This window comes from Pogoniulus pusillus, chromosome 11 (genome assembly GCF_015220805.1).
Source record: "Pogoniulus pusillus isolate bPogPus1 chromosome 11, bPogPus1.pri, whole genome shotgun sequence".
NCBI classification, from domain to species: Eukaryota; Metazoa; Chordata; class Aves; order Piciformes; family Lybiidae; genus Pogoniulus; species Pogoniulus pusillus.
In genome coordinates, this window is record NC_087274.1 from 14,474,691 (window position 1) to 14,492,077 (window position 17,387).

The 17,387-nt window shown below is 55.3% G+C and overlaps 1 protein-coding gene across 3 annotated transcripts in view; it reads left to right on the forward strand.

The window, feature by feature from the left end:
* The first annotated feature begins 1,077 nt into the window (after positions 1 to 1,077).
* SHISA6 (shisa family member 6) overlaps positions 1,078 to 17,387 on the forward strand; it is a 233,431-nt gene continuing 217,121 nt past the window's right edge. For all 3 annotated transcript variants that reach the window (XR_010303995.1, XM_064151161.1, XM_064151162.1), the window contains exons 1-3: positions 1,078 to 1,140; positions 1,237 to 2,176; positions 15,085 to 15,245. Coding sequence is in view for 2 of the 3 variants with exons in the window: in XM_064151161.1 (XP_064007231.1) it covers positions 1,491 to 2,176; positions 15,085 to 15,245 (847 nt within the window). In the remaining variant the exon portion in view is untranslated. The remainder of the gene's footprint in view (positions 1,141 to 1,236; positions 2,177 to 15,084; positions 15,246 to 17,387) is intronic.

The window sequence follows — 17,387 nt, forward strand, 5'->3', positions numbered from 1 at the left end:
GAATAGGAACCTCCTGAAGAGAGGAGGAAGCTCTGCCTCTGAACTGCCTGGGCAGACCTGCCTGGACACTCAGGTTCCAGTAGCCCCTGCTTGTGTCACCAGGGTCACCAACCTAAACAGCTCGTGCACATTTATGGGGCCTGCTCACACATGCTCGTGAGGATCACACCCCTTGCACACACTGTGATGCAGAACATCTGCTACTGTCTGTGCCCAGAAGGTCCCTGTCACTCAGGCAGGGTCTGTGTGGCCCTCAGACATCCACAGGCACCACGTTCCCTGCACACACCAGTCCATAACCTCGTGCACACTTACAGGAACCATCCCCAGGGCACCACAGACTGCAAACTTACAGCATCACAGCCCTGCAGGCACTGCTGTGCCGTGCACACCTGTAGGGACTGTCCAGACCACTGAGCCAGTGGGACCACGTTCCCTGTACCCACCCCTGTAAGGACACTTCCCCAGGAATGAGCACGGGGCCACACCCGCCTCATCTATAAGCACCGCACCCTGCCCACCTCTGTAAGGACCACAGTCTCCTGCGCCACATGGTGCTTGCTCTGATGGGGACCACACCTCGTGTAACCCCTACAGCCTTGCATCCCCTGCAGCCCTGCTCCGGACATGCCCATAACGCTGTAATGCCTATATCCCTGCACCGCTCCGTAGCCCTGCGCACCCCTCTAGAACCGCGACCCCCTCACAGCCCTACACACTCCCAGAGCCCTGCACCCGCCATGGACCTGCACATCCTCTATAGACCTGCACCCCGTAACAGGGTCCCTTCCTGATGGCACCGCAACTCTCATCCCGATCCTTTCCGGGCAGGCGGAGCCGGGGTCGAGGCCGGGGCCGGTGCGCGCTGCCCCGCGTGGGTCGCGGGGAGAGCCCGGGGGTCTCCGGTCCGGCGCGTTCGCGAAGCAGACCCCGCGTAGGGTGACGGCGGCGGCCCGGGAGTGATGTCAGGAGCGGGCCCGGCAGCGGTGGGCGGGCCTAATCCAGAGCGCCCGGCGCGGCTCGGCTCGGCTCCGCGCCCGCCCCTGCTCCGCGCCTGGCTCCGCGCCGCTCCGCCCCCGCCTGGGCTCGGAGCGCGGGCAGCCCGGCCCCGCGGCCCCGCTGCAGTCCCGCTCCGGCATGGTAAGGCCGTGGACGGGGGCGGGTCGGGGGTGCCCGGGGCGCGGGGAGGCGGGGGAAGCGGCGACGCTCTGACCCTTCTTTCCCCGTCTCTCGCAGCCCCTCGCCGGACGAGCACCGGCCGGCTCCGGACCCCGCCGCTCCCAGCCCCGCTCCGCCGGGCTCAGCTGCGCCCCGGCATGAAGCAGCCGGCGCCGGGCAGCCGCCGCTGAAGAGCCGAGCGGCAGCAGCGGGACGACCCCCCCGGCCACGATATCCCCACAGCCCCTCGATGGGGCAGAGCCGCGGGCGCTGAGCCCCGCACCGCAGCCCGAGCCCCGCACCGCGCCCGCCGGCCCCCGCCTCGCCCCGCCATGGGGCCGCGGCACCTGCTGCTGCCGCTGCTGCTCCTGCTGGCCCTGCAGCTGCTGGCCCTGCTGCTGGCCGCGCAGGCGGCCGGGCCCCCCCGCGCCAAGGGCAACCGGACCCAGGGGGCGGCGGCGGCTCCGCGGCGGACCCCGAAACCGGTCAAGGAGCTGCTGAACCAAACGCTGGCGGGGCCGGGGGCGATCGCCCCCACGGCGCTGCCCGGGCGAGGGAAGGCAGCGGGAGGCGGCAGGAGCCCCCCCGGCGGCGGTGGGGGTGGCGGAGGCGGCTCGGCCCCGGCCCATGAGACGTGCTGGGGGTACTACGACGTGAGCGGGCAGTGGGACAAGGAGTTCGAGTGCAACAACAGCCTGACAGGCTTCCGCTACTGCTGCGGCACCTGCTTCTACCGCTTCTGCTGCAACAAGCGCGCCGAGAAGCTCAACCAGAGCCTCTGCCGCAACTACAAGAGCCCCGAGTGGGCTCACCCCACCACGGCCAGCGGCTCCCTGCCCGCCGACGGCAGCAACGGAGCCGACGGGGACGCCAACAAGTACGACCCGGACAAGGACAGCACCAACGCCACCGTCTACATCTCGTGCGGGGCCATCGCCTTCGTGCTCATTGCCGGCGTCTTCGCCAAGGTGGCCTACGACAAGGCGCGGCGCCCGCCCCGGGAGATGAACATACACAGGTGCGCTGCTCCCCTTGCTTCCAGCTCCCCTCCTGCCCAGGGACGCCCTGCTCGCCAGAGCTTCCTCCTCTGCACTGCCTCTCCAGGTGTTTCTTCCCCTCTCCTGCTGCCTGAGGCTTTCTCTATTGTGCTACCTACCCAAGGGGTCCTCCTTTCACCACCGGTCCAAGGGCTTCCCGTTTGTGCAGCCTGCCAAAGGGTTTCCCCGATGCAAGAATTCCACCTTTGAGCTGGCTGTCCAAGGGTTCTCCTTTTGCACCCTCTTCCAGGGTTCCCTGTTTCTACTAATGTCCAAGGGTCCCCATTTCCACCACTGTCCAAGGGTTCCCAGTTTCCACTGCTGTTCAAGAGTTCCCCCTCTGAACGTCTCCAGGGAGCTCCCCCGCCCCGAACTACCTATCCAAGTCCTGATTGTTTGCACTGTCTGACCGTGAGTTTCTGCCTTGCACTACCCTTCCAAGGCTTTCCCCTTTGCAGTCAGTGGCTAAGGGCTGCCCTTATATTCTAATCTTGCCCTGTCACTTTGGAAGGTCTTCCCTTGAACCACTCGTCCAAGGGTGTTCTCCTTTGTGAGAACTGTCCAAGAATTCTCTCTTTGTACCACCTCCAAAGGATTTTCCCTTTCTACCTACTCGAGATTTCCTCCTTTGCATGGTCTGTCCATGAACAACCCCCCCCTTGGACCATCTTTCCTGACCCTCTCCCACATCCCTTCCTGGTGCCCCGCTCAACCAAGGATGGGAGCATCCTTGAGGCAGCAGTGGTCCAACTTCCTCCGGTTCAGCACCATCTCTGCAGACAGCGCTGAGCTGCCTCCTCCATCCTGCCTTTCCTGTGCTCCGCACCCACATTGACTCGAGGAGCAGCAGAATTTCTCTGGACCCCCAGGTCCTGCGCTCATGGCCCAGGCAGGAGTTTGAGAAGTGAAAAATTTCCCTGTAGCCTCCCTCCCTGTGCCAGCTGCTCATGGAGGGTGTTGTGGGGGCAGTGGTGACAGGCAGTGTTCTTTTTCTTTGCTTTTTCATTCTTCTCTCCTCTAAACCCAGCTAACTCGAGCTCATAGCCTGTCCTTCCTGGCTGGCTACTAGGGAAGTAATTTGGTTCCTTTTCCACGTTGCTGTAATCAGAGAGGACACTCTTGAGGTGCCAGAGAAAATCCTGTCTGAAAGCACAAGCTCAGACTTCCATCCATTATGGCTCTCCTGTTGTTCAAGTGCTTTTGCTCCCTGAGCTTATGTTTATTTTGGGGTGCAAAGCTCCCTCCAAACGATATTTGCTTACTTTTGTGCTACTGATCCAAGCAGTTCTGATGTTTGAGCATAAAAAGTGTTTGAGGAGCTCCTTTAGAAGAACAGTTGGGAGCATGAGTAAGAAAAAAACAAAACCTTTATCTCCAGCAGATAAAGCCTCAGAAAAACGACTTTAATGAAAGAATTTTAATCAAAACAATTGAAACCATTGACCACATTTTTAGGGCTGGACTTCAGTGGCAGTCACCAGAGTGTGAGGACAGAAACTGGAGCTTTTTATGGAGAAAGAGAGCTGAGTGACGCAGTTTCTATTTGTTGGGGAGGATGTGGCTGCTAGGAATCACTGTGGCTGCCATCAGGACTGGGAGTGATGCTGGTTTCCACTTCCCAAGGGTCTGCTCCATGTACTCCACCACAAACCCACCTGCCCCTGGTCTCTGCCTTGGCAAAGAAACAGCTTTGGGGTGTTCAGAATGTTGTGATGCCTTTGGGTCACTTGAGTCGGTGTAGTAAAGGGTCCTGAGAGCAGCTTAGTCAGAAAATAGGTTCTTGGAAGGCTTTGATGAGGGCTGGCCTCTTGTAAATACTGTCTTGAGTAAGGGCTGGTTCCCCATCTGCTCTTTTGGTTTTAAGGCAGCTTTGGACCTGATCTTCACACTAAATTTAATAATTTGACTGGGATCTCCCTATGGTAGAATCATAAAATTGTTTTGACTGGAAAGGACCTTCCAGATCATCCAGTCCAACCATTAGCCCAACACTGCCAAGTCCACCACTAAACTACATCCCTCAGCACCACATCTCTCAGCCCAGAAACCCCTCCAGGGATGGGGCCTCCACCACTGTCTTCAGCAGCCTGTTCCAAGGCTTGACAAACCTTTTGGGGAAAAAAATGTTCTGCAAGTCCAACCTAAACCTCCCCTGGTATGACCTGAGGCTATTTCCTTTTGTCCTATCCCTCGCTACTTGTGAGGACAGCCTTGACAGCCACCGTGCTCCTGGGTGGGTTTCACTTCTAGCTCCAGCATGCTACAAGGTTGACTCCTTTGAAATCAGACAGAGTGTTGCCAGACGTGTCTGGATTATTCCTGGTGTTTTCATTTCTTTGATGCTCACTTTTCTTTATTTAGATGAGTTCTGGTGAAATGATTCACCTGCGTGCAGAGGTATGAATGGCAGATTGAGTGCTTGGGAAGCTTGACTTGCAGAGCATTTGCAGGAGTTGATTGACTTCTATAATATGGTAGCTGGTAAAAGATTATACCTTTCAGAGCTGTGTTACCTGAACTTGATCAACACTGCAGCAGCCTTTAAATATTGTGAGGCACATCTCAAAGATTCACAGTCACAGCATCAGGTTGGAAGACACCATCAAAGGGCATCTTGGACAATACCCCTGCAGGCATCAGGGACAGCTCCAGCTAGAGCAGGCTGCACAGGGACACAGCAAGGCTAACCTTGAATGTCTCCAGGGATGGGGTCTCAATCACCTCCCTGGGCAGCCTGTGCCAGTCTCTCCCCACCCTCACTGGGCACAACTTCCTCCTGATGTCCAACCTAACTCTGCCCTGCTCCAATTCCAAACCATTGCCTCTCGTCCTATCCCCAGAGGCCCTTCTGAGCAGTCCCTCTCCAGCCTGCCTGTAGCCCCCTTCAGATACTGAAATGCAGCTCTAAGGTCTCCCTGGAGCTTTCTTTTCTCCAGGCTGCACAGCCTCCAGCTAGACGGGGTCTGCACTGTGCTGAGGGAAGATGCCATCAGCATGCTAAGTAGGATGTAAATCTGAGGAGTGGGGTGGTTTGTCTTGGTCTCTGAAAGCTGCTGCCCAGAAGCAGCACAGGAGGAAGCCAGCCTGGAGTTGGCTGCTTCTCTCTGTCTGAGCTTGTGTCACCTGGAGTTAACACCCAGGATCGTTCACCGTAGTGATGAGAAGTGTGCTGCACCTCAGCCTGCAGCCCACCAAACCCTCTGTGGTGTGGAGGAGAACAGCAGAACAAAGAGAAGTTAGGCCAGTGTGTTAGAAACGGTCTGTGATGAGCAGCAGCCCAGGCAGGTGTGTCAAAGGCTTCTCCAGGAGCAAGATGAGACTTTGCATTTTATCCCCTCGCCAATGGCCCTGCGGGGATCTGATTTCTCTGCGAAGTTCTCCTCCAGCTTGTAGATCAAATCCTTATTAACTGGGTTAGAAAGAGCATTTTGATGGAGGCAGGGCTCATTTGATGTCTTTTGACGGAGGGGAGGGTTTACAAATTCACCAGAGAGCTGTCACTCTCCTGTGAAATGAAGGGCTGGCTGTGCACCGAGATACGCCAGTGCTTCCCAGCTGAAAACCCAGGCTCGTTTGCAGGCTCTGCCATGGACCTTTAAAGCAGAGGCTCTGCTGAGATTCTGGGCTGAGGAGTGACAGCAGCTGACACTGAAGTTCATTTCTAAGAGCAGTAAGTGGAAGTGCTTCAAAAACCAGCACCTAGAGTATTCGTGTTTTATGGAAAGACTTGGAATGCTCTCAGCTGAGCTGAGTTTTGGTGTGATTATGGAATCTTTCAGCCTGAGCAGAGATGTTGAGGGATGTGGTTTAGTGGTGACCCAGCAGTGCTGGGTTAATGGTTGGACTTGATGATCTTAAAGGTGACTTCCAACCAAAATTATGTTAGGAAATGGCTATTAAGAAATATTTTTTTTTTCACTGAAAAGGTTCTTAGACACTGGCACAGGCTGCCCAGGGCAGTGCTGGAGTCACCATCCCAGGGGGTGTGCCAGCAGCCTGTGGAGCTGTGCTTAGGGACATGGTTTGGTGCTGAGCCTGCAGTGCTGGGTCAAGGGTTGGACTGGACGATCCTGCAGGTCTCTTCTGACCAAAGATACTCAGTGATTGTGTGATTCTCTGGTTCTCTGACTACCTCTTGTCTGGTTCTGGCTGTGGAGTTGGCAGCCAGAACTAACACATGCTGGGCTGCAGGTAGGAACTAGGGCTGATTGCTGGGGGCTGTCCCCATCAGTGTTCTGTCCGCTGTTGCTCTCTGACTGCATTTAGGGGGTGGTTTGCTCTCATCAGGTTATCAGAGGATTTTTTATGCTCAAGCATGTCTGAAGTGGGCAGAGTATTTTCTGTGCTTCCAGCACAGGAATGAGTTAAGGAGTCTCTGGCAGCAAGCAGACGGATCAGCTGTTGGTTTGCAAAGCTGGGTTATGTTTTTCTCTAGCAAGGAGGGGTGACCCAGAATATTCTCTTCCCGTGGCCATGACCCTAAATCCCCATGCTCCAGCACATAAATAATTCACTGCTAGTAGTATCACTCCGTGACCCCTGTTTAGCCCTCGGCAGCAGGAACCAGTGCACTCCGCTGAGCTGGGGATGCACAAAGTGGGCACTGGGCAGGGTTGGAGATGTTGCTGGTTGCTTGCTGCATGGGCAGCTGAAGCCTGTACTTGCAGGCCAGAGGAGGACAGTGGTGGTGATGGCCCTGGGGCAGTGGTTAAGGCCAGCTGTTCTCTAGAAGCAGTGCTGGGATTTTGCCCAGCACATAAGCTCTGCAGCCTGCTGCAAGGCCATATTCTGTCTGTCCTTCTGTGGAGCGTGGCTGAGGAGCATCTGGGCATTGGGCAGGGAAAGGGGGAAATAAGCCCCTTCTGCTCAGAGTGCTCCCCCAACTCCAAGGGCATTGCCATTGCTACAGAGAGGACAGATATTTGTGCTGCTCCTCTCTTTGCATCCTCTGCTCTGTGGATAGCAACAGTGGCTGCTTTTACAGCTGAGTGTCCTTCTCCCGTGTAGAGACCACGGTTGAGCTGATCCGTGTCTTGCTGGTTTCGCTCTGCAGCTCTGATTTTCAGCAGGGATCAGGGGCAGTGGATCTGTTTGTCCACAGATCTGGGAAGGCTGTGTGCTCCATTTTGCATGAAGCCAACTCAAAACACAGAAGGGCTTCTCCTCCTGCAGACTGCAGGACTGTGTGGTTGCTAGAGGGGTCACTGGAGGCTTTCAGTCCTCGTCTCTAACGTGGAGCTTACGAAAACTGCCCATCTCCAGACTTAGTTTCTCAAGCTGGGATCTCAGCTGGCTCCTTCAGCTCTGCTCTCTGCTGGTGTGCATTGCTTATAGAATCCTGGAGTTGTTTTGGTTGGAAAAGACCATTTAAGATTATCAGGTTCAACTGTTCTCTAACGCTGCCAAGTCTGCTGCTAAACCATGTCCCTGAGCACCACATCTCTGCCTCTTTAAGCACTTCCCAGGGATGAAAATTCAACCAATGCTTTGGGGACCCTGTTCCAGTCTTGGAGAACTCCTTCACTGAAGAAGTTTCTTCTAACATCCAACCTAAACCTCCCCTAGGGCAACCTGAGGCCACTTCCTCTTGTCCTATCCCTTGTTACCTGGGAGTGGAGACCAGCCCCTGCCTGGCTCCAGCCTCCTTTCAGAAAGTTGTAGAGACCCAGAAGGTCTCCTCTCAGCTTCCTCTTCTGCAGGCTGAACAACCCCATTTCCCTCAGCCACTCCTAACCAGGCCTGTTCTCCCAGTCTCTAAGTCTGGCTTGTGCCAAACGATCAGGCTTCAGACCTGCCCAGGTCAGGCAGAGGCTGCTACCAATACACAGCTGGCCACAGGAGTGAGAGATGTTCTTCCCTGAGCGCTGCTGCTGCTTGCTTTCTTTCCCCTCCGGTTTGTTTTTTCTTGCTCCTCCTGCCTCGTTACTCGTCGTTCACACACCTTTCATCTGCACTTTGTGCTGCTTTGTCTTGTGTTCTCCTGATGGTCTCTGAGCCTCTTCCCTGAAGTGCCTTGTCTCTCTCGGAGGCACAGGACATGGGTCCACAAGTGTGCTCCAGGAGAAAAGCACAATCTCATGGCCTCAGAGAAGCTACTCATGACTAGAATCACAGAACCACAGAACTGTTTGGGTTGGAAAGCCCCTCTGAGATCATCCAGTCTGACTGTCAGCCCAGCACCTCCATGGCCACTAAACCATGGCCCCAGGTGCCATGGCCATACCTTGCTGGAACACCTCCAGACATGGGGACTCCACCACCTCCCTGGGCAGCCTCTGCCAATCCATGGCCACACTTGTAGCAAAGACATTTTTCTTCCTCTCCAACCCAGTCCTCTCATGGCACAATTCCAGGCCATTTCCTCTCTTTCACCTGAGCCTAGGCAGCAGAGCCCAACTCCCACCTGACCGCAGCCTCCCCTCAGGGAGCTGCAGACAGCAGTGAGCTCTGCCCTCAGCCTCCTCTTCTCCACACTGAACACCCCCAGCTCCCTCAGCTGCTCCTCCCCAGCCCTGTTCTCCAGACCCTTCCCCAGCTTTGTTGCCCTTCTCTAGACCTGCTCCAACCCCTCAATGTCCTTTTGGGAGTGAGGGGCCCAAAATTGGACCCAGGATTTGAGGCATGGCCTTGCTTGAGCACAGGGTGACAATCCCTGCCCTACTTCTGGACTAGTTCTATTCCAAAGCAGTGCTGCGCCTTGGTGTAGTTGGTAACTCCCATGGAGGGAGCAGGCCTGAGTGTCACCTGCTGGCATGAGTGCATGGACCATGCCCAGTGAGCCCTGCCAGGGCAGGGTATGGATCTGCAGGCACCCACCTGTGTGAAGTCCTTCTTGGTTTACTTCAGCTGCAGGTACTAGGGCAGCTTGAGCCTGAAGCCGTGGTCACAGCTTGGTAGGTATTGGTTTGCCAGAGGTTTGCTGGCAGTGTGGTTTAGAAGCAGGCTGGGTCGGGTAGAGCCTGCCTGGAGCCAGCCTTCTGCTGCCTGCTCCTCTCTCTTTTTGTTTTGAACTTCTCCCAGGATGAGAAGCTGCTCCCACAAACTGTGCTGCCTTCTCCAACTCATTCCAGCATCTCCAATTCCCATTTATTTGATATTTTTCTGCTTCCTAATTAACTTTTTCTGTTAGTAACTCTCCACCATAAGGTGTGAAGGGAATCCAGCCTAGCTCTGAACTTCTATGTCTTTTAGTTTTGCAATCTCTCATATGCTTAACTGACAGCTGGTCTGGGCTGTCTTTGGAGATCAGACACCTTTTCAAACTTCTCTTTCACAGCAGAGAATCTGAACCTTATCAGGAAAATGAGACCTTGATGCTTCTGTGCTTGCCTTTGCCCCTGCTCACAGAGGCAATGTTTCCTTAGATCCTTGCATGCTGCGCTGCACAGAGCTCTCAGCTGCCTCGTCGCGCAGCAGGTGAGCTGGGACTCTTGCACAAGGGGTGTTCTGCTGCACTTCAGCTCTTGCCCAGCCTCCTTTGGTGGCATGATGGCCTCTTCAGGGCAAGTGCAGTTCCCTTCTGTGAGTTCAAGGTCCCTGAATGGATTTGCTGAGAACGAGGACACTTGTGCAGGAGACTTCTTCCTGCTCTCGGCAAAGCGCTGCACATCTCCCAGTGCTGCCACTGGGGGCAAGCAGACACACAGCCATAGCCAGTACCAGCCTAAACCCTGCACCAGCCCAGCTCTTGGCATCATCCCTGCAGAGCTCCATGCCTGTGAAATGCCCAGCAGGACCAGCTATTTCTTCATTTCCTGAGTGAGTCTTGTGTTTACAGTCCCAGCTTCACAGACTGCATCAAGTTGGAAGACACCCTCAAAGCTCATCTTGTCCAAGCCCGTGCACAAAGCAGAGACATCTCCAGCTAGAGCAGGCTGCACAGAGCTTGAGTAGCTCCAGGGATGGGCCTCAGCCACCTCCCTGGGCATCCTGTGCCAGTCTCTCCCCACCCTCACTGGGCACAACTTCCTCCTGATGTCCAACCTAACTCTGCCCTGCTCCAATTCCAAACCATTGCCTCTTGTCCTATCCCCACAGGCCCTTCTGAGCAGTCCCTCCCCAGCCTGCCTGCAGGTCCCCTCCAGATACTGAAATGCAGCTCTAAGGTCTCCCTGGAACTTTCTCTTCTCCAGGCCGAATAGCCAAAATTCTTCCAACCTGTCCCCGTAGCAGAGGTTCTGCAGCCCTCTGAGCATCTTCGTGACCCTTCTCTGGACCTGCCGCATCAGGTCCATGTCTCTCTGGTGCTTAGGGCCCCGTATCTGGACACAGCACTGCAGGCGAGGTCTCAGAAGAGCAGAGAGGCAGAATCAGCTCCCTCCATCTGCTGATCACCTCTCTCTCTGCTGAACACACTTCTGTAGTGCCTTTGCTGTGCAGTAACGCTCACTGCTTCCAGTCCTCCCCAGCACCCCTGCTTGCTTTGCTGGGTGCACTGTTTTACTGAGCCCCTTTTTACTCTCCCAAGCCAAGAGACATGACCTGGAGTCTAAAGGAAGGAGGGAGAAAAGGTGTGTGACAGAGCAAGAGGAAGCAGCCTCGAGTGGTGCCAGGGGAGGTTCAGGTTGGATATTAGGAGCAATTCCTTCCCAGCAAGGGTTCTCAGGCCCTGGCACAGGCTGCCCAGGGAGCTGCTGGAGTCCACAGCCCTGCAGGGTTTCAGAGCTGCCTGCGTGTGGTGCTGAGGGCTGTGGTTTGGTGGGGAGGCTCAGCAGCAGCGGTGGGGATGTGAGCTGTGGGTGAGGGGCTGGACTGGGTGAGCTCAGAGCTCTCTCCCAGCTCAGCAGCTCTGTGGTGCCCAGGTTCAGCGCTGCTCCGAGGCTCGGTGGCAGCAGTCGGCAGGTGGCAGCGTGCTCTCTGCTTGTGCCCAGCGTGCACCCTCCGAGCTGCCGGGGACAGGGTCCTGCAGACACCGACCGCCTCCTGCCACCCCTATGCTTGAGCAGCCTCATCGGGGCTTAGAGAAGATCTTGACCCTTGCTGCTTTGGCTGCCTTTTCCTTGAGGTGACAGCTATGCGGGGAAACCTCAGCTGGAGAGATCTGTTTTAACTTTGCAGTTGCAAAAGCAGCTTGTTTCTCCCTGGACCTGTTGTAGAACCATTCAAAGCAGCTATGGTGTGAGATTAGGAATGGTACTAAGTTCCTTCCCTACAAGCCAGCAGTAGTAAGAGACTTACTTCGTTTGTGTATTAGTGTTAGAAGTGTGAAGTGCCTGTGCCAGGTGTGCAGTCTGAGCTGTGCTGCTCTTTACTGCTCCTGGTATCTGAAGACCTGGCTCCAGCTGTGTGCTCCCCAGTGCAAGAGGGACAGGGAGCTGCTGGAGAGAGTCTAGGGCAGGCTGCAAAGCTGCTCTGTGAGGAGCAAGGGCTGAGAGCCCTGGGGCTGAGGGCCTGCAGGAGAGCAGCCTCAGAGGAGAGCTGAGCAATGTGCACAGTGACTGAAGCTTCTGGAGGGGCAGCAGGCTGGGGACAGGAGCCAACCCAAGCCAGGAATAATGCTGCTCAGTGCTGGACTGTTCAGATGGCAGTGACTGAAGTCCTTCTCCCTGGGGACCTTTCCAGCTGGGCTGGCTCCATGGCTGCAGGAATCACCTCTCTGCCACTGTCTCCTGCCTTGGGGGTTAGGGAGGGAGCACAAGGGAGATTCAAACTTCATTCCTTTTTTAAGGTCTTGCAGTGAAACCTGGTTTGTGCTGAAGCCATTTGGAGTTCTGCCACAGATGCCACCACGGGTCTCCTTGAGGAGGCTTTTAGCTCATCTCCTTTCACTGTGCTCAGCCAGCTCTATTTAGTCATCTTTTTTCCAGTCTTCCCCAAGGTTTGGAGTGCCTTGGAAAATGCAACTCTATTTGCTAACACCTTGGATGTGGGACCCTCGGGGGGGGGGGGGGGTTCGGAAGGTCATTGGGAGGAGTTCTGTTGGTGACAGGACAAGGGGGGAGGGTTTGGACTGACAGAGGGAGATTGAGAGTGGAGAGAAGGGAGAAATGTTTGTCCCTGAGGGTGGGGAGAGCCTGGCCCAGGCTGGGCAGAGAGGTGGGAGCTGCCCCATGGCTGGCCCCAGTGCAGGTCAGGGTGTCTGGGGCTGTAAGCAGCCTGCTCTGATTGAGGGTGTCCCTGCTGGCTGCAGGGGGTGGACTGGAGGAGCTTTGCAGGTCACTTCCCACCCAAGCCAGCCTGACATGGTAGGATTCAATCTTACTTTCCACGGGCCACAACCCAGCCTCTTGGATTTGCCACCAACACTCCCCTTGCCTCAGCAGAAGGGATGCCTGTGCCCACACAGGCACAGACTGGCACCCAGGAGCTTCCACCTGAGAAGGAGGAGAAAGTTGTTTGGTATGAGGGTGCTGGAGGCCTGGAGCAGGCTGCCCAGAGAGGCTGTGGATTCTCCTTGTGTGGAAAGCTTCCAAGCCCAGCTGGGCATTGTGCTGCTGGGCAAGCTGCTGTGGATGCCCTGCTGGAGCAGGCGTGGGACTGGATGCCCTCCAGAGCTCCCTCCCACCCCCCCCATGATGGGATTCTGTATCTCTCTGATGTGCTGACTTCTCTACCTGCCTGCTCTTAGTAGGGGTTTGTTCCTGTCTCCTCCATTTTTCACTCCTCTGCTCTCTTTCTCCCCATTCTGCTCTGGTTTTCTGTCACTCCCTGCCACTGCTCCTCTCCCAGTTTGCCTTCAGGCTCTTTTCTCTTTCCAAAGTCTGTTGTTTTCATCTGTCAGCATCAGGGCCCAAACTGATGCCCCAACTTGCCACCCTCCTCCTCACACTCATCCCTTTTGGCTCTTTGCATTTCCAGTTAGGCTTCCTTTCATGCTTTCATAAATAATAGAATCACAAAATCCTGTAATGGGTTGGGTTGGAAGGGGCTTTCAAGTTCATTCAGTCCCAACCCTCTGCCATGGGCAGGGACACCTCCCACCAGCCCCATCCAGCCTGGCCTTGAACACCTCCAGGCAGAAGCATCCCCAGCCCCCCTGGGCAACCTGTGCCAGAGTCTCCCCAGCCTGTACCAGGTTGCCCAGTGAGGCTGTGGGTGACTCCAGCTGTCTCACTGCTTTAGAGTGCCTGTTCTCTCCCCATCCTGTTTGTTCCCAAAGCACTCAGTCCAGAGCTCCATGAGACCTCTCCTCTGCCATCCAAGGCATCCTGGAGGTTTTTCTTCCATCGGGAGGTTTTTTTCCTGGCAGTGGCCTGGAACAGAACCGCTGATGTCAGCAGGGCTGCTCTGGCGTGGGCAGGAGCCTCAGCCTTGTCCCGTGGCTGACGTTAAGGAGGAGCTGTCAGAAGTGGTTATCTCCGGATGTGACTCTGCTCTTGAGCAGCTCCAGCTCCTCCAGCCGCTGCCACAGGTAGCAGGATCCAGCCAGGGAGCTTTGTGCTCCTGAGATAAGAGCCCTTGCGTCACAGGAGGGCTGCTGGAGTGCCTCACAGCCTGCTGCAGGTGATTAGGATGCTGTTGCCAGCAGTCAGGCTGGTGGTGGCCAAATGGCTGCACACACAGCACCCAGCTATTGCCAGTGACGTGATGGCTCTATTATGCTTGAAGCTTTTGCTGTGGGCAGGCAGACAGCACCACCCAAGAGACTTCTCCTGCCCAAAGCCTTCCCCACTTAAATGTCTCTGCCCTTCCCCTCAGCCCTCAGTGCCTTATGGAAATCAATTGGAGCACACACAGCAGTGTGATTGAACTGGCAAAGAACAGACCTGGTGGATCCAAGTTTGGTGTTCTCCCCCCTGTAATGTTTTGTTCTGATGGTGCTGAGCAGTCTTTTTTCTGTCCACTAAAGAGAAGAGAGAGTGAGCACTCAGGAGACACAGTGTGGTGTGCTTAGGGCAGAGGAGCACCCTCAGCACGGCTGAACTCACAGTGGCTTAGTCCCATGCGCTGGTGAGCCAGATCTGCTCATGATAGCACCACAGAGCTGATAAGCTTGGAAGAGACCTTTGTGGTCACCCAGTCTTGCTCCTCACCCACAGCTCACATCCCCACTACTGCTGCTGAGCCTCTGCCACCAGACCACAGCCCTTAGCCCCACATCCAGGCAGCTCTGAAAGCCCTGCAGGGATGTGGACTCCAGCAGCTCCCTGGGCAGCCTGTGCCATGCCTGAGAAGCCTTTTTGGGAAGGAATTGCTCCTGATATCCAACCTGTACCTCCCTTGGCACCACTTGAGGCTGTTTCCTCTTGTCCTGTCTCTTATTGCATGAGACAAGAGCCCAACCTCCAGCTGGCTCCAGCCTCTTCTGAGGGAATTGTAGAGGGTGATGAGGTCTCCTCTCAGCCTGGGAGCAGGTTGCCCAGAGAGGTTGTTCTCCAGAGAACTTCCAAGGCCAGCTGGGCATTGTGCTGCTGGGCATTGTGCTGCTGTGGGTGCCCTGCTGGAGCAGGGGGTTGTACTGGATGATCTCCAGAGCTTGCTCCAACGTCACCACTTTGGGATTCTGATTCTTTGATTCTGGCTGTGGGGACCACACTCCTCATTTGATTCCATCTTGAGGAGGTTTGGCTTTGGCAGGGCAATTTTGGTGTAACCTTTAGAAGAAGCTGAGTGTGAGGGCTGTGAGGAAGGCAGTGCTCTGGGGATCAGCTCCTCTGTGCTGCCAGGGACAGCAAGGCAAGGCACGGAAAGAGGAGATCTGCCCGGGGTGAAGTGAATTAGTGAAGCACACAAAGAGCTCAACAATAGCCAGGCAGCCCTGGGAATAAGTGCAGCAGCCCCATGCAAAGTAAAGGAGCTCTTAAGCCAGACTTTTTTGCTGTTGTTATTGTTGCTTTTAGCTCTTTGTGGTAGAAATTCAGCTGCTGCTGGTGACCATGGAAGGGAAAATTCCGGAAGCCCTTTTTAACCCTTTTTTGGTGTCCTTCTTTCTCTCTCTCTCTCTCCCCAGGGCTCTGGCTGACATCTTAAGGCAGCAGGGACCCATCCCAATAGCACACTGTGAAAGAGAGACTATCTCGGCCATAGATACCTCCCCCAAAGAGAACACCCCAGTCAGGACAGCTTCCAAAAACCACTACACCCCAGTGCGCACCGCCAAGAGCAACCCGGGTAAGTGCTGCTCTCTCCTCGGGGCTTGGTCTCAGGGCTGTGGTAGGAGCAGCAGAACATCAAGGTTTGTGCTGGTGGTGGTGTTTGTGAAGCTAACATGAGGGTGGAAAAGTGGATGAAGAGGAAATTGGGTGGAGCAGAGGAGCTGAGGGCTCGGCGGTGATGGTGCTGTTCTCTGCGGCGTTCTGGAAGTTGAGAATGGGTAAGGTAGGAGTCCAGCTCAGACCCAGTGGTGGTGCCAGGCCCAGGGCATGGTGTGCTCCCAGCACACACCTGAGGCATCACCCTGCACACAGCAGCTGAGAAGAAAGAAATCCACATCACTGAGCCCACCTCATTCTTTCAGGTGAACTTTAGGTGTGTGCTGGGAGTAAAGTGTGGCAATGACCTAAAGGGTGTCCCAAGAGCCTAAAGACACTGGGTTGAGGTCCTCCAGGAGCACTGAGCTGAGAACTGGGACACTTCAGGCTTTGGGGGGTTCTATTGTTTGGTTAAATCATTGGGTTGCTTCTTGCCTTGCTTTTCCCAGTGGCACAGGCTCCTGGGTAAAGGTTTTGTTTTGACTTGAGTGAATGCTTCTGATATTGCTGCCTCCAAAAGCAGGGTCTGGATGGTGGCTCAGCACCTTTCTTGGGTGGGATGTGGTGGAGCTGCTATCATTTCCAGCTCTGGGTTGGAGTGAAGGTGTACCACAGAGGTGCACCCTTGCTCCCTCCCAAGCTGTTCAGCCTCACCTAGAAGCTTCTGGGTGGCCTTTCCTGATCTGTATCACCTGGTGATCAGAGGAGGTTTTGCTGATGGTCCCTGCTGGGAAAGCTTCAGAAAGAAGCCAGCAGGAGCTCAGAGTGCTCCAGGACCTGCTCTCTGTGGCAAGGGGCCTGTGACCGAGAGCAGTGACTCTGCTTCTGTAGCCCCTTTGCAGTGGCTGTCAGGAGAGCTCTGCTGCAATGTGGATCACCACCCTGTCACTGGTGTCTGATGGTGAGTTCAGGACCCAAGCAGAGCTCTTGGTGTATTTGCCCAGGCATGTCCCAGGAAGTGGTTCCAAAACCAAGCTCTGCAGTGGGACAGGAGGACCTGGTGTTAGGTTTAGTCTGTATTTCTCAGTTGTGCTTTGAGATAGAAGAAGCAAAGTCTAAGGCATGCTTGTTGAAGGAGATAAGAGCATTAGGTCTCTGTCCTGGACACAGAGGGCTGGATCATTTTTCAGACAGGGCATCTGGTTTTAAGAAGCCTTCAGCCTGATGCTTTACTGTGGCCACCTTCCTCAGACTGCCCAGGGAAGTATTGCAGTCACCATCCCCAAGACACCTGGATGAAGAGCTTAGAGCCATAGTCTGAAGTTTGTATGCATGGTGGTGCTGGGTTATGGCTGGACTGGGTGTTAAGGTCTTTTCCACCCAGGCCATTCCACGTGGGAACAGTTGCTCCTTGGGAGCAGAGCACAGCTCCCACACTGCTCTGCTGAGCTCCAGCATTTGACATGTTTGACACCTTCACTGAAGAGCTTGATAAGGAGGCAGAGTGGATCATCAGTAAGCTTGCAGATGACACCAAGTTAGGTGGCTGTGTTGATCTACACAAGGGCAGGGAGCCTCTGTGGAGGGGCTTGGATAGATTTGACCTATGGCCAGTATTGATGGTAGAGCTTCAATGAGGCCAAATGCCAAGTCCTGCACTTGGGTCACAACCCCAAGCAATGCTTCAGACTTGGGGCAGTATGGCTGGAGAGCTGTCTAGATGAAAGGGACCTGGGGGTTGTAGTTGACAAGCAGCTGAATGTGAGCCAGCAGTGCCCAGGTGGCACAGAAAACCAAAGGCATCCTGGCTGGGATCAGAAATACTGTGCTCAGCAGGAGCAGGGAGGGGGTTGTCCCCTGGTACGCTGCTCTGGTGAGGCCACACCTCCAGTGTCGTGTTCAGTTTTGGGCACTTCATTACAAGAGAGATGTGGAGGTGCTGGAGCCAGTGCAGAGGAAGGCAAGGAAGCTGGAGAGTAAATCTGATGAAGGAGCTGGGGCTGGTTACATTGGGGAAGAGGAGGCTGAGGGGAGACCTCATTGCTGTCTGAAGAAGGTCGTGGAGAGGTTGGTGCTGGTCTCTGCTCGCAGGTGCATAGTGACAGAACAAGAGGCAATGGCC